The sequence below is a fragment of the Uranotaenia lowii genome, chromosome 1 (genome assembly GCF_029784155.1).
Source record: "Uranotaenia lowii strain MFRU-FL chromosome 1, ASM2978415v1, whole genome shotgun sequence".
In the NCBI taxonomy this organism is placed as follows: Eukaryota; Metazoa; Arthropoda; class Insecta; order Diptera; family Culicidae; genus Uranotaenia; species Uranotaenia lowii.
In genome coordinates this window covers 208,585,860-208,613,845 of record NC_073691.1, presented here as the reverse complement: position 1 = coordinate 208,613,845, position 27,986 = coordinate 208,585,860, and the positions used below count along the sequence as shown (strand labels likewise).

Here is a 27,986-nt window from a genome sequence, read left to right as displayed (position 1 = left end):
ATGTTATTTTTATTAAAACATCACATAAAAACTAAATCTTCTTATGCAAAAACTACCAGGACTAGAAAATGGAAGATTTTCTTACCCGATTCTGCCATATTTACTGTCCGAAATTTGCTAGTTTCCGCAAAAACCACAATTTTGAAAGCAACTCCCATTGACTGATGTGTTAACAATCAGCTATCATCACCCTTTTGTTAGTTCCGTAACTGAAATCTAGTTTGCGCTGCACTGCAAATCGCCAATACACTATTGAATATCTCGAAGTCTCAAGATTTTTCTTTGTCCTACAAAAACTTTTTTTAGGTTTCAGTATTTTAAGCCTTATGTCAAAATGTAAAGTCAACTCATTTTTTTATGATGTGTTTTATTTTAAAGTGATTTTCCAATTTACCGGCGTACATAGATTGTTCTTATCTCAATCTGTTATTTTAATCCGCTTCATTTCTAGGCTATCCTCTCAACTTGCCTTTAAATTTTAGGCTGTACTTTTAATTCGCTTGGAATTCTTATCAGTAACTCAGACTGTCCTCTCAATTCACCATTCGATTTCAACCTGTCATCTCAACTAGCTTGTTTTTTTTCTTCCATTTCTCAGGCTGTCCTCTCTATTCGGTTGTTTTTTTTTATTAATAGAGCATTTCCTGAGACAGATGGTGGTAGGGTAGCATTTTGTTTTTGTTTTGAAAAATGTAAACACCTACTGGTCGCCATTTTGAACTTGGGAGCTATAAGCACTGTTATACCGTATTTGTTTTCTCCCCTCGATCAGTGTTCCACCGTATCCAACAAAAACAAACACAAATCGTCGCCAGTGTATTGCTACCTCACTCACTCACACGCTCCCTCGCAACACTGACAAAATTTTCGGGGCACTACCGCCCGATGGCAGTGCCACACCAGGTCAAAACCAGTGCAACACCGTCCGAATAAACAAACAGTTTGACAGTACCTAGTGGTGCACCAGTGCAACAATAGTGCAACACTCGGCATAAACAAATACGGTATTAAATTATTTCTTCAAAAGATTTATATTTTTTCAAATTAACGTTACATAACATCAACATTACCTTCAAAGTATGTCATGTCTACAATTTTTTTTATTTTAGCTAGTTTAAAAAAATCAATAATTTTGCATAACCATTACTATTGCACCGCCTCCACAATAGATCAAATAAATTGGTCGCAGTGGATTTGCTCATACAAAAAAATTGCACCGCCAATTTGGTTTCGTTACTATCCTGTCATTGAACACGCTTATACCGTATTTTTTTTCACCTGGAGGCAAACTAGAGGCAACCTAGGTTCGCTCTAACTGCTGTCATCGTGCTCATTTATTGCTCGAGAGGCAACCTAGGTTCGCTCGAAAATCGGACGGAGTCGCCCTGAGAAGAAAGTCAGTTTTGCGAGAAGTTCACCAATACTCTCACCGTTGTTGTCAAAACATTAAACAGCTGTTTTGGGCTGAAAGCAAAACAGTTGAAATAATGAACGGGAAAATGATTATTGCAGTGATTTTGAACCTCTCAGCCAAGCAAAATCGTACTATCTGCTGTCCAGTGCAATCCGGACACGAAAACAGGCAATCCGGATGTGAAGAACCGAATGAAGAAATCCAGAAGGGAGAACAAAATGACAGCTGCATGTAAACATTGCGCTCGTTCTCACGCACACCTACGTATGGAATAACTCGAAACCCGAAAGACGCTTTTTTATTCTGACGGTTCCAGAGCCAAATCCGGAATCAAAAAGAAAATACGCCATTAGTGTTGTTGTTATTTTTACCCTACCACCAGATGCCGAAAATTGTAAACATGAGAAATCAGCTGTTCGGTTGACAAGTCGGGATATGCCTTATTACTCAGGCTGTCATCTTAACTAGCCTTTCGATTTCAAGCGGTCCTCTCGATTCGCTTGATTTTTCATCAATCAATAGCTCAGGCTGTCCTCTCAACTTGCCTTTCGATTTCAAACTGACCTCTCAACTCTGTTGTTTTTTCATTAATTACTCAAGCTGTCCTCTCAGACTGAGTAGGCGATAGTTTGTTGGTATCGCACGTGTGTTTTTCTTCGTTCAGTCGCGATGAAAATAAAATTTTTGAAGTTCAACTAGTTTCTTATTGTAAAATTGTGATTTTTTTTTCTGGAAAAAGTGGATAATGCATAGTGATCAATAATTGCATGTTTAATTTATTGTGCCCGACCCGATTCTCCGTTGATTTCGTTCACCTCGTGACATCGTTGAATGATTCGCTTCAAGAGGAAACACACATGCTACTTCAACAATTGGTGAGTTCGTTCCATTATCCTTCTCATTCATTTGTTGTGAACTTGCAATCAAGTAATTTCTTTCTGAGAATTTTCAGGACCCAACAAAATTTGAAAATTCTGAAATACAGCTTATTAACTCGCATAATTGTTTTCAAAACGTACAGGCTGTCCTCTCAACTCGCCTTCTAATTTCAAACTGTCCTCTCAACTGAATGACGCGATGTCGGTTTAATCCGTTCACACAGTGGTATAACGGCAAATTATTTACAGTTTTGTGAAATTGAGTGTAAAACCTTCTAAACTAACTGATACTAGATGTTGCTACGGCCCTGAGAGGGTGAAATTAGGGGGAACATCAAACCCATTTTGTGACAGATTAGTTTGACAGTTTGACAGTTTGATAGTTAGACAGGTGAGAAGAGAAAGGAGAAAAGAAAAAGTAGGAAAGTCGGAAAAAATTGAAAAACGTGTTTGATAGATTGGTTGGTGAAAATTATAGTTCTGCTTGAAATTGTATTCTCTCGTGCCGAAGTGCAGCATTTTCTTAGCTGAGTTTGATGCTATTCTAGCAAGATTCCGATCAGTAGGTTGATTAAACGTAAGTTATGATAATATTCTCCAAATATCAAATACGATTTGCTAATTGAAGAAATGTGTTCCGATTAGGTCGAATTCACTGCCGTGAATTGTCGTTCCCGGATAAATATTGTATTTGCGAAATATCTTGCTTTATATTCTCCATCAGATCGTAAGTAACCTTCTTTGTTATAAAAACACCAGAAAGTAACTTTATCGTAACTTAACAGGAATCCGAATCCGGAACTGATTGTAGGATCTTCGGCAAACTCGTTTTGATCGAAGAAGAAGACTTATTTGTAAGTAATCTGGTCTCATATTTATTAACAACATTGTAAGTTAACAAAAGAATAAATTTTCTAGTTGAGTAACGTCAAATACGGACTACAAAAAGTCTACAAGCTCAAAAATAATGAGTTCGCGAGATCCTAACCTCAATCAGTCGAGGACGACTGCTGCGGAACACAACTGTCTCGCCTGTTCCCGTCCGGATGGCGCTCGTAGCATGGTTGCTTGCGATGCCTGCGATAACTGGTGGCATTTCGATTGCATCGGCGTTACCGAATCTGTTGCCAATCGATCGTGGATCTGTGGTACCTGTGAGAAGAAGCGCGGAATGGAACATCCTGCTGCATCGACGAAATCGATAAGATCCGTGATATCCGTGCGATCTAACAGTTCGGCAAGATTGCGCCTTCAGCAGCTCGAGGAGCAGAAAGCCCTGGAAGATAAGATCCAGGAGAAAGATCGCCAATATCTTTCTCAGAAGCACCAACTTGAGCTCGAGATCGAGCAGGAGGAAGCAGTCGGTGGCAGCGTTTCCAGTTTTAGTGCTCGGGATCGGATTAAGGCAGTGAACCATTGGGTCAGCGATGTACGACAGCAGGCGAATCCGGAAGTGATACCTGCTACTTCCACGCCACTTTCGAGAAACGTACCGACTGGAGCGGTTCCGAAACTATTTAACCCGATTGCTCATCAGCTTTCCGTGATTCCCGAATCAAATCAAACTGAATGGCAAACAGCAGCACTGATGCCCACATTCCGAGCTCCGCGTTTTACAATCCCTCCGGGATTTTCTACAGTTTTGCACAACGAAGCAGTTCCCCCGACGGAAAATCCGGGCAGAACGTGCGTTCAGCAGAACGAGTCAAACCAGAGGACCCGGGATATTGGACAGTTGCCAGATAAGCAGTTCCCGGCTGCTTGCACAGGAGTTGGAGCGGCTCCCAATCCGTATGGAATCCACGGCGTTGGATCAACGGATAATTCACAACCGCGGCAGGCCCCAAATTCCTGGGCCTATCCTGCTGCTGGTGTGATCAGCGCACAACAAATTGCAGCGAGACAGGTGGTGTCGAGAGACCTACCCAAATTCTCCGGAGATCCTTTAGAGTGGCCGATGTTCGTCAATGCTTTCGAGTCTACCACGCGGATGTGTGGTATCCAGCCCGACGAAAATCTAGCCCGTCTGCAGAGAGCCCTCATCGGCAATGCCAGGGAAAAGGTTCTCAGTATTCTGACAATTCCGTCCGCCGTACCGCAAATAATTACGACCCTTCGGGATGAATGCGGAAGACCGGACCAGTTGGTCAACTGCTTACTGACCAGAATCCGAACAGCAACACAACCAAATGCCAACAAGCTTGGAACGCTTGTCACATTCGGTCGAGAAGTCCGGAACCTGGTGACGTTTATGGAAGCAGCACATCTACATTCTTACCTCTCAAGCCCTATCCTACTTACGGAGATGGTAAGCAAGCTCCCACCATGTCTGCAGTTACAGTGGGGCCATTACTTGATGAGCGTTCCGGTACCAAATCTAGAAGCGTTCTGCAACTTTATTTCGACGATCCGGACAGTAGCTTGTAACGTTTCGACAGCGACGGAATCCTCCGTAGAAGTGTCGACGAAAAGGGAGAAGCGGAAGGAAAAAGTAGGAGGCTTTTTGAACGCCCATCAGGAAGTTACAGTGAAACCAGAAAATCCGAAACCCTGCCTCGCCTGTGACAGCGTGGGGCATAAGATTCGTGAGTGCGAAAGGTTTCGCAAGCTTTCAGTCAGCGAAAGATGGAAAATAGTCGAGCGAAAGAAAATGTGTCGAAGATGCCTATTTCCACACGGCAAGTGGCCCTGCCGCACAAAGTATCCTTGTGGAGTAGACGGTTGCACCGAGGCACATCATAAACTGCTTCATTCTACCAAAAGGTCGGACCAATCGGATGCACAATCGGGAACCTCAGGAACTGTATCGACGCATCGGCATTCTCGAGACAAAACGCTATTCAAAATTCTCCCCGTGAGATTATTTGGAAACGGGAAATCTGTAGCGGCGTTTGCGTTCCTGGATGACGGTTCCGATCTAACGTTAATCGAGAACGAAGCGGCAGAAGAACTTGGCCTCGAAGGCACGGAGAGTCCACTATGCCTCGAGTGGACGAACAACGTAACCAGAAACGAAAATTCTTCCCGTCGTGTCAATCTAGCCATCGCAAAGATTAACGGAGGAGAAAAGCATCTGCTGAAAAACGTCCGTACAGTCAGAAATCTGGGTCTCCCGAAGCAGACAGTTAACTATCCCGATTTGGTCAAGCTCTACCCGCACCTTCGAGGGCTACCAGTCGAAAGTTACAACGAAGCAACCCCTAGCATTCTGATTGGGGTGGACCATGCTCGGCTGATTATGACGCTTGGTAAGCGTGAACGTCGGAACGAGGAGCCTGTTTCCGCCAAGACTCGCTTAGGCTGGGTAGTGTTTGGTGGCAGAAGTTTAACCGCAGAACAGTCTCGAGCCAGAGTGAACATCTGCAGATGCGCTTCGGATGAACACCTAGAAGACATTGTCCGAGAATTCGTCTCTAGCGACACCATCGGCATTCAAGGGCAACTTCCACCGGAATGCGAAGAGGACATGCGGGCGAGGAAGATTTTGGAGGAAACCACGGTACGAACCGCTTCCGGTCGAATTCAAACCGGATTGTTGTGGAGATCGGACTGCGTCAAGCTGCCAAACAGTTACCATATGGCGAAGAGACGAAACGATTGTTTGGAGAGGCGGTTGGCAAAAGATCCAGAGCTGAAAGCGAACATCACTAAGCAGATTCTCGAATACCAACAACGTGGGTACGCGCACATAGCAACCGAACAAGAGCTCCGATCATCCAACCCAGACCGAACGTGGTATTTGCCCATAGGAGTGGTTCGACACCCGCGTAAACCTGGTAAAGTCCGGGTCATTTGGGACGCAGCAGCGCGGGTCGATGGCGTGTCACTGAACTCTGCCCTCCTCAAAGGTCCAGACCTACTGACCCCGTTATTATCTGTGCTATTCCGCTTTCGTGAGAAACAGTTTGCTGTAGCCGGAGACATCACACAGATGTTTCACCAGCTGTTGATCTGTCCAGAAGATCGGCAGGTTCAAAGGTTCCTGTGGCGTTAAAGTCCTGGAGCAGAACCGGAGGTGTACGTCATGGACGTGGCGACGTTCGGAGCAACCTGCTCCCCCTGCTCGGCGCAGTATGCGAAAAACCTCAACGCCAGAGAACACCAGGAGAAGTATCCCGATGCATCGGATGCTATCATCAACGGAACATACGTCGACGATTTTTTCGACAGTCGAGATACAGTAGCCGAAGTGGTCAAATTAGCACAGGAGGTATCGATCGTGAACCGAGCAGCGTGTTTCGAAATACCATCGTGGCAATCCAATTCCCATGAAGTTCTTCGGCAGCTAGGCGGTGAGTTTGCCGAATCTGATAAGTGTTTTTCGGCAGTACAAACTGCGTCATCGACCGACCGAGTGCTCGGTATCGTTTGGAAGTCCCACGAAGATGTTTTTATATTTGATGCCCAATTTCGAGAAGATTTGAAGCCTTTGTTGTCTACTGAAAGTATCCCCACCAAACGTCAGGTGCTGCAAGTGGTTATGAGCCTCTTTGACCCGCTCGGGTTCATCTCCTTTTATACCATTCACGGGAAAGTGCTCATTCAAGACATCTGGCGCTCAGGAGTCCTGTGGGATGAAAAAATAACAGCAGAGAATTTGAAAAGTTGGCACAGGTGGATAAAATTGTTGTCAGAGTTGAACGAAATTAAAATACCTCGATGTTACTTCCCGAATTATGAAATTGGAAGCTACGAGTCTCTCCAATTGCATCTTTTTGTAGACGCGAGTGAGATCGCGTACAGCTGTGTCGCATTTTTCCGTATTATCGACCGTGGATTACCACGTTGCTCACTCGTAGCAGCAAAGGCCAAAGTGACCACTCTGAAACCCCAATCAATTCCCAGAAACGAGCTTAATGCAGCACTTATCGGTGCCCGATTGGCAAAGACTATTCAAGAGGATCATCGACTAGTCGTCTCGAAGCGATACCTTTGGACAGATTCCTCCGTCGTTCTCTCTTGGTTGCAAGCCGACCCCCGGAAATACCGGCAATACGTGGGCTTTCGTGTGGGTGAAATTCTATCGATATCGAAGATCAACGAGTGGCGCTGGATACCCTCCAAAATGAACGTCGCTGACGATGCTACCAAGTGGGGCAATGGTCCCAATTTCTGTTCCACCAGTAGATGGTTCGTAGGACCCGAATTCTTATACAGTCCGGAGGATGAATGGCCAAACCGAAAACCGAATGTAACAGAGACGCCTGAAGAAATCCGATCGGTTCATATTCATCGCGGGACCAACAGTGTACAGCTGGTTGACTTTTCTAAGTTTTCGTCGTTCGAACGCCTCGTCAAAGTATTCGCCTACATCCACAACTTCATCGATCGTTATCGTCCTGTTAGAGTCAACAGCGATTCTGAAGTGGTACCTACGCAGAAAGATTACGAAGCCGCAGAAATATCGATATTCCGGAAAGTGCAGAGCTCGGCGTTTCCCGATGTAGTAGAAGCTCTTCTAAAAACAACCGACCTTCCTGAAGCATGCAAAAAGATTCCGAAATCAAGTTCGTTAGCTAAATTGTCGATTGTAGTGGACGAAAATGGCATTTTGCGGGCCTCAAGCAGGATCAACTCTCTGTATTACTCTGACGATTTCCGGAACCCGATAATACTTCCAAGATCTGACCATGTCACAGCACTGATCGTTTTGAGATATCACCAACGTTACGGCCACGCCAACACAGAAGCAGTTTTAAACGAACTCCAGCAGCGATTCTACATTCCGAAGTTCCGTGCCACAGTGAAGTCCATTTTGAAAACCTGTATGTGGTGCCCCAAGCAACCAAAAGATCGGTTAACATTCCTCTATCAGGTTTGATCAGCTTAATCGAGTATGCTAATACATCTTTTTTTCAGCTCAATTTTTAAGTAGTTAAACGAACTTTAAAGTTGACAAAAAGTTCGCATAAATCGTCAAACAACTTCTAACCAGCTTCAAAATCCACTTTATAAGCAGCATAAAAAATCGAAAAAATTACTCTTCCGCTCCTTCAATTGCCTTTCTCAAGTCTGCTATTTTGATTCGTATTAATCAACTATATTTGTTACTAACTCACATTACATTTAAAAAACATGTTCTTACCAAGCCTCGAACCCGAGCTCACCGCTTGAAAGTTGAGATCCATACTTGTTGCCCTATATGAACATCATGAGTAGGCAACGATTTTACTCGATGTGATGATTTTCTTTAAAACGACTTTCAGGTTCTTTATTTCTACTTCATTCCCACTTTCAAGCTGTTAAAAAGTTTTTCCGGAAGTTAATGTGAACTTCATATAGTTGTTTCCCAAGTAACGATGTGTTTATTTATGCAAACACGTGTTGAAGTTCGAAAATAGTAGATTTTAGCCTTTAAATCTACTTTAAAGTTTCTATAATACGAAGTTGCTTTTAAACGCCCGTTGGGACTAATTGGGACTAAGAGTTTACAAAATAGTACAACAGAGACTTTTTACGAACTATTGAGCTGTACAAAAAGACTTGCAACCCTTTGATAGCTACTTGATTTTGAAAAAAATGAGAAGTACGTAACAAGTAGATTGTTTTTCTTCATACAAACTTTAAAGTTCCCAAAAAGTAGAAACAGAAACCAAAACAGCACTTTAAAGCTTTATTTGAGTATTGGCTGAACTTGATAAAGAATGAAGTTCCATGGAACTCGAAAAAGCATTTTGAACAGCAAAAAAGTTCCACAGAACTTTTGTACAACTATATATGAACTGATTAGTTCGTTCCTTAAGTGATATTTGAACTTTTGGTTGCTTGGGGCCGCGTCTACCGAACCAAGCCTGACGTTCCAAAGATGGCTCCGTTGCCGCATCCTCGAGTGAAGCCGTATGTACGACCGTTTACGTTTACCGGCCTGGACTACTTCTGCCCACTGACGGTCAAAAGGGCGCGAAGCTCGGTGAAACGCTGCACTGACAAAATACTTCACACATTAGTGTGTGCAATTTCACACATTTTGGAAAAAAGTAGACCAACACATTAAATGTGTGAGGGTACTGCTGCACATTTTTGTGAAACACCGCTTAAGAAACGAAATGTGAGCATTTCACACATTATGCAAAAAGCGTTCAAAATGGGAAAATGTGTGAAATAATGAGGCGCTTACAGAGAAAAATGTGTAAAATCAAAAAATATGGAAGAAGGTCGCTATGTTTATGAATGATTGGAATCGAATGAAATGTTGATGATTTTTAAAGTGCTTTTATTTATTTAAATGAGGATTCTAGATATTTTTTTTTTTTGAAAACTCCTTTTTAGATTCTGCCGAACAATGCCGAACTCGCCAAATGGCACCGACAGCAAGCAGTTGGCTGAGTCCTAAATCTAGAATAAGGTACAAAATAATTTAATAGTATGATGTTTATAGATTCAAATAATGGCGGCAACTTACATTTTTACTTGTAACGACGATCCAGCCGTATAAATTCTTCGACGTATTGTGGCTGACACCAAATTGATTGAGAAAACAACAAGTGTGATATCACACACTTTTATCTTATAAAGACTAATCCGGATAATGTGTAAATTTCGAATCTGCATGGTGTGTAAAAATCACAAACCGGTTTGACAGCTCCATATATTTGCCGATAATGTGTGGAATAATTTGCAAAATGTGTGAAATGATTTATCAGTGTGGGTATGCCTGTTTACCTGCCTTAGCGTCAAGGCAATAAATCTCGAGGTTGTCTATTCGCTGTCGACGGTGTCGTGCATCAGAGCGGTTCGCAGATTCGTAGCCAAAAGAGGTCCACCCCAACACTTCTTCAGCGACAATGGCACAAATTTTCGAGGAGCATCCAGAGAGCTTATCAACGAAGTTAAAGCCATCAACCAGTGTGCAGCGAGGACCTTCACTAATGCTTCCACCGAATGGCATTTCAATCCCCCCTCGACCCCCCACATGGGAGGGGTCTGGGAGGTAAAGTAAGATCGGTCAAAGACGCATTGAAAAGCATAGCTCCTCGCAGCCCACTTGACGACGAAGAACTGGTGACCCTTTTGGCTGAGGTTGAGATGATAGTGAACTCACACCCGTTAACATTCGTTCCACTTGATTCACCAAATGCTGAAGTGCTCACACCGAACAGTTTCCTGTTGATGAGTTCAAGCGGAAGTAATGCAGCGAAAGTGCCGATAGATGAACCGACGGCGCTGAACACGAACTGGAAGGCGATGGATTACATGCTGGATCAATTTTGGAAGCGGTGGATTGCGAGTTATCTTCCAACCATAGCGCGTCGTACCAAGTGGTTTCATGATGTGAGACCCTTACGTGAAGGAGACCTAGTGGTGATAGTCGACGAAAGCGTTCGGAACGGCTGGCTTCGTGGAAGAGTGTTGAAGACGTTTCCTGGAGAAGATGGACAAGTTCGGCAGGTCGACGTAGCTACCAGTACAGGGATTCTTCGCCGTGGGGTAGTTAAGGTTGCATTGCTAGATGTATGTGAAGGTAAAGCCCCCTAAAGTGGGCGTTACGGGGTGGGGTGTTGCTACGGCCCTGAGAGGGTGAAATTAGGGGGAACATCAAACCCATTTTGTGACAGATTAGTTTGACAGTTTGATAGTTAGACAGGTGAGAAGAGAAAGGAGAAAAGAAAAAGTAGGAAAGTCGGAAAAAATTGAAAAACGTGTTTGATAGATTGGTTGGTGAAAATTATAGTTCTGCTTGAAATTGTATTCTCTCGTGCCGAAGTGCAGCATTTTCTTAGCTGAGTTTGATGCTATTCTAGCAAGATTCCGATCAGTAGGTTGATTAAACGTAAGTTATGATAATATTCTCCAAATATCAAATACGATTTGCTAATTGAAGAAATGTGTTCCGATTAGGTCGAATTCACTGCCGTGAATTGTCGTTCCCGGATAAATATTGTATTTGCGAAATATCTTCTTTGTTATAAAAACACCAGAAAGTAACTTTATCGTAACTTAACAGGAATCCGAATCCGGAACTGATTGTAGGATCTTCGGCAAACTCGTTTTGATCGAAGAAGAAGACTTATTTGTAAGTAATCTGGTCTCATATTTATTAACAACATTGTAAGTTAACAAAAGAATAAATTTTCTAGTTGAGTCACGTCAAATACGGACTACAAAAAGTCTACACTAGATCAATTGAATTTGTAAATAGGTTGCATAATGAACTTAACCTGAAAAAAATCGCGAGCTCACGTGCTTAAAAGAAAACTAAAAATTGCGAGCAATGATAAAAATAGAGGTTCACCAAAAATAAATCGACTGTTCAAAAGTTAAAAAAAAAATTCTTCTACTGATCACTCACGCAACAACAGTTGAAATTCAATGCAAGTTGGGAAGCTGGGGATTACGACCAGAGATGATTTTTATGAGCTCACCTTAAAGTGCCACCTCACATCGGAAGCATTCATGTGATCCACGTGGTAGTCCTTGATGCCACATCTCAGCTGTGCGTCGGATCCGGCCGGAATCTGGGTAAGTTTCATAACTATGACAAAAGGTAACGGTCAATAGATTGCCTATTCAGTTGGAACTTCAATCAAAATTTTACTTTCGTTGTCGTTGAAGGGAATCGTTGCCGTTGGCGTTCGCGTGCTAGAAGCCAATGCCGGATAGAAATGGAGAAAGATAACCACAGTTGACAGAACGTAGATCTCTTTGAACTTCATAGTTGTATTCTAATAACCATCCTTTTGCGGGAACTCATCTTTGAATGGTCGCGTTTCTGAAATAAATCAAATTGTCAAAATAAATTTTCTACGGAACACCTGGAATAAAACGATTCGTCATTCAAGATGAGGGCAAAAAAAAAAATATAACCATGCTTATTTTGCAACATTTCATAGTAACATTTTTGAAGAATATACCGTCGGGAGCTAAAATTGTGTGCCGGTATCCCGGATCTCGGTCCAAATGCTTACTCACGGAACCAAACGAAGCGTGATCCAAACCGGAATAAATTGGCACTTATGTTGGTCCATTTATTTTCCGGATATCTAGCACCGGCCGCCGGCTCAGGATGGAGCCCGGACCAAAATAATGAAGGAAAAAATGAACGAGATTATGATTTCGGACCAACCAAAGGCAACGGCTAGGCTATAGAGGAGAAACCTATAATCACATAGCGCTCTCTCTGTCGGGGCTGCCCTCAAGGATGAAACCCACTTTATTGCAGCCAACAGCAACCGGTGACAGAAACGAGCAGGAGCTGGGCCACCAGGATACGAAACAGAAATCCCGAAAATCCCTACTTCACAGTTGAGATGAACGAACTGTGGCAGATTTATGTGCTGTTGCTAATCTTGGTTTGTGTGTGCCATTTCATAGTGTTATTTTGGCTGAATGTTTGAAGCAGCATTTTATTTCGGGAACGAAAAATTAGAAAATCCAGTTACATGAACAGAAGATTATTGGTCAGACAAGCAAAAAAAAAGCGGAAACCAGTGATTAGCAGCGTGTGAAAAATATTTATTATAAATAATGGAAAGAATCAATCAATTTATCCCAAATGGTAACCGAAAGAATGAGTCTAAAAAGTTCACATTACCGAGAGAATTGTTTGAAGATTCATAAAAATTTCTTCAAATTTTCAATCAGATTATTCTCAGCAGCTACATTTTTCAAAACACGCTGATACCTACACTCAAGCCGGAAAATCGACGCCAGACTCGGTCAGCAGAGTCAAGATGGCAGCATCAGCTTAAATGGTTCAACGAAAAACTCATTTCGATGTCATCTGGACCCATCTGGACCATTGCATGGTGTCTCTACGTAGGCAACACCACGTAAAATCAATTTAACAACCATTGAGAGGAACTTTGGGGTCCCTTTCGGGTTAGCTGGCACCGGGTGGTGTTTTGTCGGTGAGGACTTGTCGAATTTTTGAGAAAAAAATTTGAAACAACTTAAAAAAACGTTTCTTTTCCGATCGTGAACTTTATTAAATTGCTTAACTGACATAACATGGGATGGAAGACATATTTAAACAGGACACGAGTTATATCTTGCTTCATAGAATTCAAGGCACGATGGCTTTCCAATGGACTGTCAGCTTACATGACCTTGCTTTTTTTTTTCTTTTTTTCTAGGATTGCAACTCTCGATTTATTCATCCACCAATGATCTGGCTATGGATTCCTGGCTCGAAGACCTTCTGACAGATTCCTGGGTCAACGACCGTTCACTGCTGTAAAAATCGCTGGCATCACTTCTACAACTGGCACACTGAGCCTGAGCAACCGGCATTTCAGCTCAAACTGGCATACTGTGCCTGACCAACTGGCATTTCTGCCTTTACTGGCACGCTATGCCTGGATAACTGGCATTTCTTCCTATACTGGCACACTGTGCCTGACAACTGGCATTTCTGCCTCAACTGGTACACTGTGCCTGACCAACTGGCATTTTTGCTTCAACTGGAACACTGTGCCTGAGCAACTTGCATTTCTTTAAACCGGCATTTCTGCCTTTACTGGCACACTGTGTCTGACCAACTGGCATTTCTGCCTCAACTGGCACACTGTGCCTGAGCAACTGGCATTTCTGCCTAAACTGACACACTGTGCCTGAGCAACTGGCATTTCTCCCTAAACTGGCATATCTGCCTAAACTGGCATTTCTGCCTCAACTGGCACACTGTGCCTGACCAACTGGGATTTCTGCCTCATCTGGCACACTGTACCTGTTCTTCTTACCTGAATTGGGATACATTCACAAATTCTCAATTTTCTCACTATCAATGGAACAAAACACTGGTCAAAACCTGATCACCGTGGAATCCCGGTTCTGGACCCTGTGGGCACTGTTTCGGGGTGTTCAAGCGATGGCACGGACAATTCGGATTTTGCCGTTCCGGTGAACGTCTTAACTGTTGCGAACTTTCCAAGAAAGGCGCTGTGCAACCGATGAGCTTGACGGCTCACTAACGATTGATTGACGAAGTAGGCCTGCGACGAAGCCCATTGGAAGAAAGAAGAGGGTGAGAGCGAGAATGATAACAATCTTGACAGATGTAACAATGCTGTCAAACAGGGCTACCAGACACATTGTTCAGAATCAGAATGGGGGTAGGCTTAATAGCGGCACGTTATCCAAACATACGGGAAAATTGTGCCTAGAGACACATTGTTTGTCTTGTAATAATATTTTATTAATTTCCTTTAATCATATCCCACAGACCCTATTATTGAGGTCCAAATCCAGACTGCCGCACAACTGACTCATATAGTGTTTTCGTTTATTAGCACTGGCAACCTAGCTATTCACGTGTTTTGCCCAAACTGCTGTCATTGTTGTGTAGATCCGACTTCGTGTCCGTCGACTGAACGGGAGACACACAACCTGCCTCGCTGAATATCGTTAGCTAACTGGCGACCGCTACACGGCAGCACAGCCGTTGTGTGTGTGCGTATAGTTGGGACAATCGAGAGAGATTGTCGACACGAAAAGGCATATCGATCAAGAGAGTGTCGCGCTCGCAATTATCGGCTACACATCTCCCCTCCACACCAAAAAAAGAAAAGGAGAATCTCCATCAGTTCAAGATAAGTTTACATCAGTGAACTGTTCAGTTTTGCGTAGTCCAAATTTAACTTATTCGTTTCGTTCTTGTGGGACGAACCCCAATATTTTTCAATTGGCTAGAAAATTCGAAACTGTCTAAAAAGACGCTACCGATCATTCTATTTGCTTGAATCTATTGATTTCAACAACAATTTTTTTTTCACTGGGGTCAGCATACTGCATCCTTGAGGTCTAATTTCCAAGCCGCTACTTATTCATTATATCCAATTCTTTCATATCGATGGGCAGCTCAGGCCATTATTATGAACACGATTTCTTTGGATTGAACCGCTATCGATGACTTTTCAGCTTTTCATTGTATGTTCAATGGTCGTAAAAACATTTGAATCAATATTTAGTTGAGCCTCACGATAATCCAGTTGTATATTTTCCATCTCAACTATTTCAATTTAAGACCATTTTCTTTAACTGATTCTATTGAACCGCCCGATCCAATGAAAATTTATAAAGTGAACCTCCAAAACACTCTTCATGTTGGTCCTCCCGATCCAACGAAAATTCATAAAGTGAACCTCCAGAACACTCTTCATGTTGGTCCTCCCGATCCAACGAAAATTCATAAAGTGAACCTTCAGAACACTCTTCATGTTGGTCCTCCCGATCCAACGAAAATTCATAAAGTGAACCTCCAGAACACTCTTCATGTTGGTCCTCCCGATCCAACGAAAATTCATAAAGTGAACCTCCAGAACACTCTTCATGTTGGTCCTCCCGATCCAACGAAAATTCATAAAGTGAACCTCCAGAACACTCTTCATGTTGGTCCTCCCGATCCAACGAAAATTCATAAAGTGAACCTCCAGAACACTCCAGTCGGAACTCCTATTAAGATAGAAAAAACTCAAGTTTCAAAGAATTTATTTTTTTTATTGGAGTAGCTTCAGGATATTTTAACATCATTTTTGCATCTCAAAATTAAACAGCAGGTATTTCATTTTCATCAATGAGTATTCAAAGCTAAGGTCTCTCATCTCCAAGGAACATAAGCTGGATATTTCTTCTCAAAAAAAAAAAAATTAGTGCTCCGAATATTTCACTAATTTTACCTTATCAATCCAACTCAACCCCGGTTAGAATATAATTTGACCGTCTAGTACTTACCGTGTTGATTAATCAAAATCAATGACTAATTCTGAAAGTATCCAACAATGAGATTTTCGATACCATTTGAAAGAGCCGTGGACTGTAATTTTGCTCGACTTTGGGGACCGTTCGAAAAGTCCGAAGACACAATTCACCGGATGTTAATTGGAGGGAAATTTGACTAATAACGAGGCACTGAATTGTTCTCTATGTACAGTTTTATTTACACTATTTACACTTAAAATTATTTGTAGGAAACATAACTCAAAGAATGAAAATTTAACTTGGAAGGAACAAACTCGTAGGAAGGAATCTCGTAGGAAAAAACTTAAACTTGTAGGAAGGAATCTTAACTTCTTAAGGAGCCACGTCTTAACTGGCCGGAAACTTGAAAGGATCTGAAATGAATGACGAACACGCCGGTTACTTGGATGATCGATTCATTCACACGCACACACACATCTGTGAGCGCAATGGAAATTTCCACTGTCCGCTGGCTGAAGCAACAGCATGCAATTGTTGTTGTACGCCGGCCGGCGTTTACCGGCGTTTTTTATGCACACGTATGAATGCATGGCCTTGAATGGACGAACAACACACAAAAGTAGCAGGCGGTGATCGGTGATGATTTTTTTTCGTTGGTGGCGCAATTGCTACGTTGCCAATTCTTCGAGTTTGGCTCGAACATACTCCCCCGGGGAATCTTCGGATTTTCAATCTTCCTCGTCGTCGGGCTGTCCGGTACGCTGGGAACCTCGGAGTAGTGCACGCAATACCAAGTTTTTTGCGCACTGTCGACCTCGCACTCATGAACCAGGACTGGCACAAGTAATTTTCCAAGAGTGCCAAGGGATCTGCTTGAGGATGACGACGAAGCAAAATGCCATCAGGAGATTGCATCAAAGGATAGCCATTCGGTTGGAAATGTGGGAACATTGTTATGATCTTAGATCTTTCGGGAGGTTTGCTTAACTTTGAAGGATGATTTGGAAAATTTTCCACGATTATTGGAAAATTTCTTATGGCACTCTTTTTCTTGGATTGTTTGTTACATTCAAAAATTGGAATTTTTTCCGGAGCCTTTTCAGCGACGCGGACGACAGGAAAATTTTTCTTCTTTATATGATGCTTAAATTTCCCTTTTCGGATTGGTTTACACTTAAAGTGGAAGGATTTGTTGGAAGGGAACACTAGATCCTTGGGAATTTTCTTGTTGGCAGATGACGGAACTTCATTCTGAAGCAGAACCGGAAGTTGCTTCTTAATTGGATCCCTTTTTGGAGGAAACTTCAATTCACTTTCTTGGGAAAATTTATCTTCTTCAGAGTTGGACTTTTCTTCACTATTTTTGGAGGAATTAATTTTTTCGGGATTGGATTTGGTTTCTTCGGGAATAATATAGGTTTCATCTTCACTTATTTCTTCACATTTTGAAATCTGATGTGAGGATTGTTCAAAATTTTGACAGATATGTTCTTCTTGGATTGCGAAACTTTCACTTAACGTGTTATTCGGAACTTCACATTTAACAAATGGTGCATGACTTAAGGCGGAAGTTGTTCTCACATAATTTATGGAAATCTCAGAAGACAGTTTCTGGAGAGCATTCAAAACTTCGGAACAGAGCAATTCAAAGGCACTTAGATGCTCAAAGTGGGCTTCAAGATCTTTGAAGGAAGCAAGACCTAGAATTTGTTTATGAGCGGCAAAATATTCTTCTTGGGCTTGGCCGATAAAATTAAAGTAGGCTCTTATTCTTCCTACGGAAATCTGGAAACTTAAGCCGTCATACTGATGTAGCGCACTTGCAATTTTTTGCACTTTTTGGAGCTCATACTCCCTGCGGAGAATCAGAGCATCTATTTTCTTCATTTTCTGGGTCGGGGAATTCATATTGTTTGTGGTGGTGAAATTTTGGGAAACTCAGCACAATTCACTTAAAAATCGGAGCAGCTGAATCCGATTCACTGGCAGGAAAATTTAGTCCAATCACTTTTACGATAAAGCTTTTACACTTAAGTTTTTGGGGGCTTTTTTCACTTAAAACTTTGCACCCGGAGCGCAGCAGACTTTCGAAACAGTCAAAGTTCTTATCCGGTTCGAAGGACCAATGAAAGAGCCGTGGACTGTAATTTTGCTCGACTTTGGGGACCGTTCGAAAAGTCCGAAGACACAATTCACCGGATGTTAATTGGAGGGAAATTTGACTAATAACGAGGCACTGAATTGTTCTCTATGTACAGTTTTATTTACACTATTTACACTTAAAATTATTTGTAGGAAACATAACTCAAAGAATGAAAACTTAACTTGGAAGGAACAAACTCGTAGGAAGGAATCTCGTAGGAAAAAACTTAAACTTGTAGGAAGGAATCTTAACTTCTTAAGGAGCCACGTCTTAACTGGCCGGAAACTTGAAAGGATCTGAAATGAATGACGAACACGCCGGTTACTTGGATGATCGATTCATTCACACGCACACACACATCTGTGAGCGCAATGGAAATTTCCACTGTCCGCTGGCTGAAGCAACAGCATGCAATTGTTGTTGTACGCCGGCCGGCGTTTACCGGCGTTTTTTATGCACACGTATGAATGCATGGCCTTGAATGGACGAACAACACACAAAAGTAGCAGGCGGTGATCGGTGATGATTTTTTTTCGTTGGTGGCGCAATTGCTACGTTGCCAATTCTTCGAGTTTGGCTCGAACACCATTCATTAAGCCATTTGATTTTCATAAGTAATTTTTTTAATGCGTTTTGCTTTCACAATTTTCTTTTGTTTGATAGTATATTTAATTCAGAAAAGCAGATGTCCTTCAAAAAATCAATGGACAATCGACTGTTTGGTAAAATTTCGTTGCGTTTGTTTTTTTTTAACATTCAACCAACATTTATTCGAAAAAAGAAAAGATTCGAAGTTTGACGTACGTGTAACTTCGATCGCATATTTAAGGATACAATTATAATCCTCTTCAAAAGCAGAGTCTTAATCGAAAGGCTTAAAAAAACGGCATTAGCAAAATTATCGATTCACACTCATTTTATATCCTATGGATTTGCTGCGTGGAATTATCTGCAGTTTGAACTTTAGAACGCACCAACCCTTTCTGTTTGTTCTCCGAACCTATTTATCTGAGAGTATAAGTTAGTGAACGTCCAGCTCGCTTCCTCCTACCAAATATGATTATATCCCTCCTCGTATCTCGCGTGATGCGCAGAGCAAGTAAAAAACTTTGTTGTGCTAAAAATGGACAACGAGAGCAAGTTTTTTGTGTGTGAGAAAAAACAATCGGTAGCAATATGAGAGGAACAAGATCGAGTAGGAAATTGGGAGGCTTTTTTTTATACTGGCAAACATTCTCTCTGAGAATTCAGTGGAACCGGCAGTCGAAAAAAAAGGATCGTTAAAAAAATTTCCCCCAAGCGGGGCCACAATCTCAGTGAAACAAAATAATGCAAACTACACAAGCATACACTCTCCACCAACATGGATCATCTGACTGGGAATCATCTAAATTTCACACACACCAGATCAAAAGCAGACTTTTATTACAAATAGCTCCCTTTCTATCCACACTCACTTTGCTCGGTCACGGTCATGGCTTTCTCCACAAAAAAAGGAACAGAAAACACAAATTCTTTCTTTCAAAATTGTCTCAAAATTATCCACTTACCACTTAATTACACGTCCAGGCGCACTGGCACTCAGCACACTTGAAAACACTTAGCAAAACTTACAACACAAAAAAAAATGTGAGCCTCCCGTTCAGCCCTTAAAATTATTCTCCTGGCAGGATACGCCATTGTGTAGATCCGACTTCGTGTCCGTCGACTGAACGGGAGACACACAACCTGCCTCGCTGAATATCGTTAGCTAACTGGCGACCGCTTACTACACGGCAGCAGCGATGCCACATTTAAATCTGTATTTTCGAGGCAAAAAATCTTTTTTATCTGCATCAAATCTCAAAAATCTGTATTGAAATCTGTATCTGAAATATCGTTTGCGGATACTAATGCTGCAATATGATGACGTATGTATAACGCATAATGAACTAAATTGGATTCCCAAGTAACACTGATAGTATTGTAAAACTCCTCAAGCCTCTTATAGAACGAAAACTTGATCTAGTAGCGTGCTATAAAACTCTAAATGCTATTTGGGTTGCGCTTATGATTTTTACGGACTGCGGACTGTTAAATCATTGTTAATTTTGTGTGATAATTGCTATTTGTACGAATAACTGCGAAATGTGTCCTTGGGTTTAACAATCAGTTGGGATAACAAAATAATGTAAATCTCTAAAATGTGCCAATTTCTTTACATAGTTATGTATGTATATTCACAATATACTGCTACAAAAATGTCCAGGGCCGTTAGCCAATAACATTTAACATAGCATTGTAAGTTACGATTCGTGTAATGTAATGTCTTATTTTAGTGAAAGATTCTCAAACATAGGATTTAATCTGTTTTCAAACCCTAGTTAGTCGTTATACACTCTGTATTTTCATAGTCCCGATCCCTGATCTGTAAGATTTTTGAAATTTGTGGCTGTGACAATTTAAGATGGCTTGAACGCTAGATCATTAAGGAGATTATTGTCAATTTTCTTAAATTTGAATCAAAATATCGTTAAAAAAATTAAATTTTCTGAAAATCTGTATAAAATCTGTACAAATTTCCAATTATGTGTAATCTGTATATACAGATTCTTGGTTTGAAAATTTCGAAAAAATCTGTATGTTTACAGAAAAATCTGTATATGTGGTAACGCTGCACGGCAGCACAGCCGTTGTGTGTGTGCGTATAGTTGGGACAATCGAGAGAGATTGTCGACACGAAAAGGCATATCGATCAAGAGAGTGTCGCGCTCGCAATTATCGGCTACACAATTGTGTTCGTTTATTAATTCAGAAGTCCACCAGTTTTGCCCGAGGTTTGAACCTCAAGCAGGCGGTTGCAACACGTAGAAGTTGTCAGTGTAGGGGGCGAGCATAAGGGGATAAGGGTGAGTATAGCAACCATATATTTGCATCGTCCCGGGTGACGATTTTGTTTGTTTATTCAGCAAAATTTTGCCCCCGGTATAAGTTGAATAGTATCGCTAAACGTTTGTGCTAGACAACAGTCCAACTTTGTGCATTGGTACGGCAGTGACCAGAGGTGAAATTCATTGCATCCCAGGTAAGCAAGGCCTACAGCAAGTAGATTTGTAGCTGTTTTAATTTAACATTATTCGAACTTAGACTTAAGTGCTAACCTGAAAATACGGTAGTGAGAAATATTTAGAGAAATTTTGGAAGCTCGTTTTAAATAAACATTTTGAAAGTTCAGGTGAAAAGCGGAGGCACAAAGCTGAAAACTTCAGACAGAAAGTTACGAATTGAAAGGCCACTAAACGTAAGATATAAAAACAATAATTTCATTTTCATTTGTTAATCGAATTGAACCCGTAGGAATTCAAAACACGCCCAACTTCGAACGAATAAAGTAGTGCTACAAGTTCGGAAGAACAATAACTACACACTGTCTCCTTATACATGATTTGGATAACCAATGCACAGTGTTTGGTTGAAATTTGGGTCTTACCAGGTCACCTATTTAGGGCATATGTAGCACTTGTGTTAATGGTCGGTTTGAACCCAAATTTTGGGCAAATACTGTCAAGAACACCTGTATCCGTGGTCTAATTTCCACAAGAATTGGACCAAAGAAATTAGATAAAATCCAGTGAAAAAACTGGCAACCCCACTCGTGTTCCAATTATCTGTCAAACGGTTTAGAACTGCGTCAAATTGGATCCAAATCTCATCAGTTTTGGATCAAGCCTTAAACCAGCTCTAAAAAAAGTTGAGTTGAAACTTGTAGGTATAATGGATCACCAGTGCGGTTGCTTGGGTCGGAATTTGGGTCGAAACCGGCTGTTTGGATTACGGATACATGTGCTGTAATGAGTTAAATTAGTTTGAAATAGACAATAAATTGATTGTACCGTGGCGGCGAGGTAATGTTGCTGCAATATGAAGTTCTAAATGCGATACGAAAAGCGATGAAGGCCTGCCGTGTCCCTCAAAGCATATCCAAAAAAAATCGTCCCAAGTGGCAAAGATGATGAGGCGAGGAAAGCTCCTTTCGTGATGTTGCACTATACTCTATACACCGTTGTCGGTGTATGGCTGGCTATCCGCCTTACACTTCCGGTTGTACCGCTATCGAAAACCTAAACCTGGAGCCTCATCGTTCTGTTCGGGTTGGTTCGTAAGTATCAGTACCGGCACCACAGTGAACGGGGTGGTCCCACCGGCTTTTCCGGCTCCTAGTTCGTTCAGCTCTGCCTGGGTGTAGCAAGTTCCATCATCAGCATCACCTCACCACACCGACCGGCCAACGGATTGCGGTGTGAAAAGAAAAGCCTTTCGAGGAGATCGCAACGTTTGCGGTTCGGTCTTTCACCGGATGCCGGCGGCTTTCGTTGCTTCGCCAAGAGGGCTTACACTTTTACACCGGGTCAGGTGCTGCATGACAGTGGATTTGGTTTGCCTTCGGTTCCGATTGAAAAAGCGAAAGGAAAAAAACCGGCTTCTTTGAGACTGGATCAAGGTGTATATTTTATCTATAAAGCTCTCGCCCGTTTTGGCCCATTCTTCTCGAAATGAAAGCAAAATACAAACCACCTTCCATTGTTGCGCTTTTCACTTGGTCTTATTTGCGAACTTTGAACCTTTTTCTTTCCCCGGTGCTTGCTTTGGGAAGAAAACGCAGGACCGCCATTAGCAGGAGTATTATGAGCCATTAGATGCTGAGGCAGGTTCCACGCAACAAAGCAGTCCGTGATTTATGTCCCAAATATACTAACTAATTATAGCACTGAAAGGCGGTTCATTAGGTGGTTTGCTAAGATTGTTTCTCGAAAGTGGAGTTTCTGTTTTCATCACTTCCAAACTGGATGGTTACTGCGATGAAGAAGAACGTTTTCCCCAGCTTAAAGTTGTCAGCTCTGGTGCCATATCCATGCCATGATGTGTCACGTCAGCGTTTGCTCAAGCATGTTTCCTGCGATTAACCCCTTGGCAGGAAGGTGTTCTAGGGAACTATGGGTGCGACATCTACAACACAACTTGTGACACAATCCGGCATGGCACAGTTCCACATCCATGGGCGCTTTCCCCCACAACTTTGAACTCACTCTTTTTCCACCTCTATTGTAAATACATTCGGGCATACACGTGTTGGCAATCTTCCAGCGTGAGATTTTACCGGTTCCGCGACTTGTTCGGCTTCCGGCAGCTTTTGTTGTCCGATTTGTGGTTCAACAAGAGCATCGGGTGGAAGATATGGAACGTGGAACATACTCTACACATATGTACGTATTTTCATATGAACGTGGAGCTTAAAGGTGAAGGTGTTCTACTGTGGGTGGGAAAGCGGAGCCGTTGGAGACGCTCTCCTGCCAGACCCAGTAGCGAGCGAGGTCCTCGTCGGAAGCAAGGAAACGTGCCAGAAAACCAGAAAATCCGGACATTAATCTGATGTTATTTATTTTGTTCTGCCGGGGAAAATGGAATCGACCTGATCCGGTTCGCAGACGGCTAAATACAAGACGCTGCCTCCAGTTGATGTTCCATGGATTATCAAAATCTATTTTTAGCACGCTTTGAGCCATCTAGAGAAATTATATGAGCCTTATTTGGAAATTCAAAAAGAAATTGACAATTTAAACAATTTTAAAAATTTTAGATAATTTTGACATTTGACAATTTTGACAATTTTGACAATTTTGACAATTTTGACAATTTTGACCATTTTGACAATTTGACAATTTGACAATTTTGACAATTTTGACAATTTCGACAATTTTGACAATTTTCAAATTTTTGACAATTTTGACAATTTTGACAATGGTGAAAATTTTGACAATTTTGACAATTTTGACAATTTTGACAATTTTGACAATTTTGACAATTTTGACAATTTTGACAATTTTGACAATTTTGACAATTTTGACAATTTTGACAATTTTGACAATTTTGACAATTTTGACAATCTTGACGATTTTGACAATTTTGTTGTGGATTAAATTGCTATGTTCAACCTTAAAGTTGTAATGAGTCATTAATGGTTTTCAATGGTGCAATTGTTTACAATGAAAAACTAGTGAAGAAGCATGCATCAATTCAATTTTGCTTTCCTAGAGTTCTCATAATATATACAGTCAAGCAAATTAATTTTCTAAATGGCTTAATATCGCTTGATTGTGTTTATCATTAACAAATCGTTCAAAATGGTATTACTATTTTTTTTTAAAAGACTCAAGCAATTTTCTCATTTGTTCTGGAGCCATGTTTCTATCCAGCCCGGGTTAAAGACCATCGAAGACCTCAAAAATGAATTTATTGTTTAGTGTTTATAGTGATCAGATATTTGAATGCTACAGAAATGAGCGAAACTACGGTAGGATATCGAAAATAGATTAGCTTTCATCTCTTTAAATAACATGGATTAAAGAAATTTTGTATTACTGTTCCAAAGAACATAAGTCATTACTCATTTTTCAAAATCAGCATGACAGTTTTTGAAACGACATGGATATGCGAACGTGGTGTATGAGTAGGCATATTTGAATAAAAAGATGCATGCTTGACAGTTACTTACTTTCAACCACTCTGTTTTAAATTTTGCAAGTAAAGTAACAGGTTGGTTTTTGTTGTTGTTATAAATTACTTAAAATTAACACTTATTGACAAGATAGAAATTCAAGTGTAGGACACGAGCTTGTTATTGAGGGATATAAGTTAGATTTTTTTTTTCAAATTCACTTTAAAGTTACTTGAATTGTAACATTTAGTTAGTTATTTTATCTTTAGGAAAATAGTTGAATAGAAGAAAAGGAAGCTCAGAATCAGATCACACTAGTCAACAGTGTCTCCAGATCACATCCTTTTACCCACTCCCCAGAACAAAATTATTTGCTAGGATGCAGAGGTGACCTCGGTCCTAAAGCACGAATTATTTCTTTCATCCCTTTCTCTCTTTTCCAAACTATCTATTGACTACTAGGACGTGGCCGGCGCCGTTATTGACGATTAAAGAGAGAGCATCATTTTTGGGCATTGTGAATGTGTTGTCAGTCCCAGATACCATTCATTTGACCTTTGAACAAAATTGATGGCCTCGGTCAATCACGGAGTAGCAACCATTGGTGATGTGGAACTTGTTCTACTGAGCCACGCCTGCGATCATGAGATTCGAAATGCATTTGAATGATATCATTGCTATACCAATAAAAAGTTGAAAAGCATACTTAGGAAATTCAACGGAATTGTTCAATATTAATTAATCACTAAAAATAAATAATAAAGCATTTCGGGCTCAATGTTTAAAGGTGGATGTGAGTAGTCAATCAAGCTAAGCTAAGCTAAGCTAATCTTGACGATTTTGACAATTTTGACAATTTTGACAAATTTGACAATTTTAAATACTTTAAAAACTTTGACAATTTTGACAATTTTGACAATTTTGAAAATTTTGACAATTTTGACAATTTTGACAATTTTGACAATTTTGACAAATTTGACAAATTTGACAAATTTGACAATTTTGACAATTTTGACAATTTTGACAATTTTGACAATTTTGACAATTTTGACAATTTTGACAATTTTGACAATTTTGACAATTTTGACAATTTTGACTATTTTGACAATTTTGACAATTTTGACAATTTTGACAATTTTGACAATTTTGACAATTTTGACAATTTTGACAATTTTGACAATTTTGACAATTTTGACAATTTTGACAATTTTGACAATTTTGACAATTTCGACAATTTTGACAATTTTTACAATTTTGACAATGTTGATAATTTTGACAATTTTGACAATTTTGACAATTTTGACAATATTGACAATTTTGACAATTTTGACAATGTTGATAATTTGACAATTTTGACAATTTTGACAATTTTGACAATTTTGACAATTTTGACAATTTTGACAGTTTTGACAATTTTGACAATTTTGACAATTTTGACAATTTTGACAATTTTGACAATTTTGACAATTTTGACAGTTTTGACAATTTTGACAATTTTGACAATTTTGACAATTTTGACTATTTTGACAATTTTGACAATTTTTACAATTATGACAATTTTGACAATTTTGACAATTTTGACAATTTTGACAATTTTGACAATTTTGACAATTTTGACAATTTTGACAATTTTGACAATTTTGACAATTTTGACAATTCTGACAAATTTGACAATTTTGACAATTTTGACAATTTTGACAATTTTGACAATTTTGACAATTTTGACAATTTTGACAATTTTGACAATTTTGACAATTTTGACAATTTTGACAATTTTGACAATTTTGACAATTTTGACAATTTTGACAATTTTGACAATTTTGACAATTTTGACAATTTTGACAATTTTGACAATTTTGACAATTTTGACAATTTTGACAATTTTGACAATTTTGACAATTTTGACAATTTTGACAATTTTGACAATTTTGACAATTTTGACAATTTTGACAATTTTTACAGTTTTGACAATTTTGTCAATTTTGACAATTTTGACAATTTTGACAATTTTGACAATTTTGACAATTTTGACAATTTTGACAATTTTGACAATTTTGACAATTTTGACAATTTTGACAATTTTGACAATTTTGACAATTTTGACAATTTTGACAATTTTGACAATTTTGACAATTTTGACAATTTTGACAGTTTTGACAATTTTGACAATTTTGACAATTTTGACAATTTTGACAATTTTGACAATTCTGACAATTTTGACAATTTTGACAATTTTGACAATTTTGACAATTTTGACAATTTTGACAATTTTGACAATTTTGACAATTTTGACAATTTTGACAATTTTCACAATTTTGACAATTTTGACAATTTCGACAATTTTGACAATTTTCACAATTTTGACAATTTTGACAATTTTGACAATTTTGAAAATTTTGACAATTTTGACAATTTTGACAATTTTGACAATTTTGACAATTTTGACAATTTTGACAATTTTGACAATTTTGACAATTTTGACAATTTTGACAATTTTGACAATTTTGACAATTTTGACAATTTTGACAATTTTGACAATTTTGACAATTTTGACAATTTTGACAATTTTGACAATTTTGACAATTTTGACAATTTTGACAATTTTGACAATTTTGACAATTTTGACAATTTTGACAATTTTGACAATTTTGACAATTTTGACTATTTTGACAATTCTGACAGTTTTGACAATTTTGACAATTTTGACAATTATGATAATTTTGACAATTTTGACAATTTTGACAATTTTGACAATTTTGACAATTTTGACAATTTTGACAATTTTGACAATTTTGACAATTTTGACAATTTTGACAATTTTGACAATTTTGACAATTTTGACAATTTTGACAATTTTGACAATTTTGACAATTTTGACAATTTTGACAATTTTGACAATTTTGACAATTTTGACAATTTTGACAATTTTGACAATTTTGACAATTTTGACAATTTTGACAATTTTGACAATTTTGACAATTTTGACAATTTTGACAATTTTGACAATTTTGACAATTTTGACAATTTTGACAATTTTGACAATTTTGACAATTTTGACAATTTGGACAATTTTGACAATTTTGAAAATTTTGACAATTTTGACAATGTTGACAATGTTGACAATTTTGACAATTTTGACAATTTTGACAATTTTGACAGTATTGACAATTTTGATAATTTTGACAATTTTGACTATTTTGACAATTTTGACAATTTTGACAATTTTGACAATTTTGACAATTTTGACAATTTTGACAATTTTGACGATTTTGACAATTTTGACAATTTTGACAATTTTGACAATTTTGACAATTTTGACAATTTTGACAATTTTGACAATTTTGACAATTTTGACAATTTTGACAATTTTGACAATTTTGACAATTTTGACAATTTTGACAATTTTGACAATTTTGACAATTTTGACAATTTTGACAATTT

General features: G+C 39.6%; 1 protein-coding gene across 3 annotated transcripts in view; it reads right to left on the bottom strand.

Moving 5' to 3' along the window:
• LOC129745788 (fibroblast growth factor receptor-like 1) overlaps nt 1-27,986 on the bottom strand; it is a 43,532-nt gene that overhangs the window by 2,706 nt on the left and 12,840 nt on the right. For all 3 annotated transcript variants that reach the window (XM_055739136.1, XM_055739145.1, XM_055739154.1), the window contains exons 2-3: nt 11,828-12,001; nt 11,655-11,764 (exon numbers count right to left, since the gene is read on the bottom strand). In XM_055739136.1, the coding sequence (XP_055595111.1) occupies nt 11,655-11,764; nt 11,828-11,945 (228 nt within the window). In that variant the 5' untranslated portion in view covers nt 11,946-12,001. The remainder of the gene's footprint in view (nt 1-11,654; nt 11,765-11,827; nt 12,002-27,986) is intronic.